At 37.3% G+C, this 2,846-nt stretch overlaps 1 protein-coding gene across 1 annotated transcript in view; it reads left to right on the forward strand.

Annotated features, from left to right (window-relative positions):
* Window positions 1-2,846, forward strand: part of LOC104294095 (cytochrome c oxidase protein 20 homolog) — a 24,057-nt gene extending 21,211 nt beyond the window's left edge. Inside the window, exons 3-5 of the mRNA XM_009893660.1 lie at window positions 1,576-1,690; window positions 1,835-1,898; window positions 2,488-2,846. Coding sequence (XP_009891962.1) covers window positions 1,576-1,690; window positions 1,835-1,898; window positions 2,488-2,629 — 321 coding nt within the window. The 3' untranslated portion in view covers window positions 2,630-2,846. The remainder of the gene's footprint in view (window positions 1-1,575; window positions 1,691-1,834; window positions 1,899-2,487) is intronic.

Here is a 2,846-nt window from a genome sequence, read left to right on the forward strand (position 1 = left end):
GGGGTGGGGTGGGGGGTTTCTCTTTGTTTTTCCACGGGCCCCTCTACGGGGCTTTCTCTTTGTGGGTGAAACGCTGTCGTGACACTTGAGCCTTCGTAACGCCAGTATTTAGCAATGGTTAGAGTCACAACAAGTGATTTCAAGTATAGCAACAGGTGAAATACTATTTTAAAAGGGTGCATCATGCTGCACAGACGTAGCAGGGATACCTTCTCAGCCAACAACAGCAACATATCAAGTGTCTTCTTCCATACGAGAGCGCTTGAAATTACTCATTAGGAGACTAGACCCAGCATAGACCAAATCCTTTTTGTCTCATTTGTACACAGGGATTATGTGGAAACAGCTGATGGTCATCCATAGGGAAGGTAGATAAAATTATTGATGGGGATTTCCATACTTGCGTACAAATCCAGCTGTTGTCAGATGGTTGCCATCCCGTGTTGCCGCAGCCAGATGTGTTTCACAATGACTTGTCTCACAGAGTTGTTAGCCCTCCACAAATAGTTGACTGTAGTACTCCATCTTAAAAATCTACTTTGGCCAAGTATGAAAAATTTAAAACATTTAAAAATAATCTTTCAAGGTTTTAGTTGGTACAGTTGCACATGTGGTATTTAATGGTCTAAGGATTTAAACACAGTAGAATGAAGATGAATTCTTACACCATCCCTAACAAAAGAGTTAATAGCAGAAAAATGTGCTGATGTTACTGCACGGTGCAGCCACCTTGATGCTGACCCAAGTCGTCTTGAGGCCTTTTTGTATGTAATTTCCCACTCCTGCTGGAGGTGCCAGTGTGCATTTGCAGGGGTGTTTGTCAGGTGGGAAATACAAGCTGTATTCAAGTTAGAAGACAGGTTATACAGAAGCCAGTGTAGGCATCCTTGAAATGAAAAACATACTTGTCAGTTCACAGTTGGGTTTATGAATGCCACATTCATAAACCATTTGACAATTAAATAGAAAACTGGTAGATTATAGATGTGAGACAGAGTATGAAATAGTTTGAATAATTTTTACCAGTAGGTTCATTTAAAAACTTGGGTTGTATATAGAAGAATGTCTGTGGACAGCCGCTGCCTATACATAGCATTAGATTAAAAATTACTGGTTTATAAATCTCTTTATTCAATGCTGAGCATAAGGTTCTCTACTACATGCACATTCTCCAGTAATTTCACTTTTTTTTAAGCATATTTGCCTTTTCATATATTGAAACTACATGGCATAACTAACTGCATAAGTTTGTAACCTTAGCTGTTTGTTCTGATGTATGTTGGTTTTGAACAGAGATCCTGGATTCTTAGGGGTTTTCTCCCTTCCTTTTATGGGGAATGTAAAGGGAAAATACAAAATAGTTCTTTTATAAGATTCAATAGAAAGCATGGATCAACAGGTTTGTACAAAATGGCGTTGTCCAAGTTAGTAGTTCCAAAATCATTCCTGATACAGTTGCGCATGTTCATTTCTGCTCAGATATAGAGTGTGCGTGTTCACTTTTTGCTCAGTTGGCATCATAGACTTCTACAGAAGTAACTTTTTTAATTTATGGTGTGGGTTTTTTTCTTCCAGTCCTTTAAACTCCTAGGATTTCTTGATGTTCAAAGTGTCCCATGTTCACGAGAATCCGTACTCTATGGCTCCGTGGGATCTTTAGTTGTGGGTCTTGGACATTTTTTAGCAACTAGTAAGTACTTAATCCTTCTGGGTTTTATATATTTATTTGTGAGGAAAAATTAATTCCTATTTGCTGTTAGGTTTTATTAATAATGGGAAGTCATCCAAGATTTTTTTTCTCTGATTTTTTTGAGGATTTTTGTTTTTCTTCCAGGTAGAGTTAGAAGATCTTGTGACTTTGCAGTCGGTGGCTTTATTTGCACAATGTTAGGATACTGGTATGTAGAACGCTTCTTGAATTTTGACAGACCTATGTTGGCTGCTTTATACAACATGATCCCTATGTGACCTTTCACAGTGCTTTTGAAACTCCATAAAAAACTTGCCTAGCAGAGCATCCTCTTCCTTCTCCCAAAAATATTTATTTTTTTAAAGGAAAAGTGTTCAATGCTTTTGAATTTGTATGTTAGTATTTTTTTTTTAACTTGCTATTGTTTTCTTGAATCCTAAGAGATTAAACCACCCAGTTACTTCCGTCTTTCCTAATTCTTTCTTTTTTCCTTCACATATGCCATCCTTCTGTCCTAATTATAAAGGCAGCATACCAAATGGTCATGAAATTAAGATTCAAATTACAGAAATTAGTGTTTTCCATTGGACTTGTATGTCCAGCTCCACAGAGGCTGCATAATGTTTGCCTTAAAGAAATAGCTGTTACCCTAGTATTTTTATTATGCATCATTTCATAATTAATTTTACTAGCATTATTATATGTGGTTTCAACTTTTCAACTGGCTGAATAACTGATTTGATACTGTCACTCTTATAAAGCAGAGAATTGTGTTTTCCTTTTATCCCCTCCTCTAGGTTTTACTGCAGGTACAATTTGGCGCAACACAGGATCCGGCAAAGAATGCTTAAAGAAGGAATGAGAAACAAAATTTTATTTGAAGGCAGTTCTCTTGATCCAGAAAGAAAACAAACTGGCAATGAAAGAGGCGATTCATAGTCTGCTGTAGAGGAATCCGTGGTCTAATAGAGATTTGGGAGAAGGTGGTCCAAAAATGGCAGTCTTCCCTGTAAATGTGTGAGGTGCCTAAAAATCATGTTGGTTTTCCTAGCAAATCCAAGCGAGAAATTCATAGTGAATCTGTTATGTCGGTGTACAAGCCTTTCTTTGTTTCATGTATGTATGTATATGACTATGTACACAGTTAAGAATGACC

This window comes from Charadrius vociferus, unplaced genomic scaffold (assembly GCF_000708025.1).
Source record: "Charadrius vociferus isolate BGI_N301 unplaced genomic scaffold, ASM70802v2 scaffold309, whole genome shotgun sequence".
NCBI lineage: Eukaryota > Metazoa > Chordata > Aves > Charadriiformes > Charadriidae > Charadrius > Charadrius vociferus.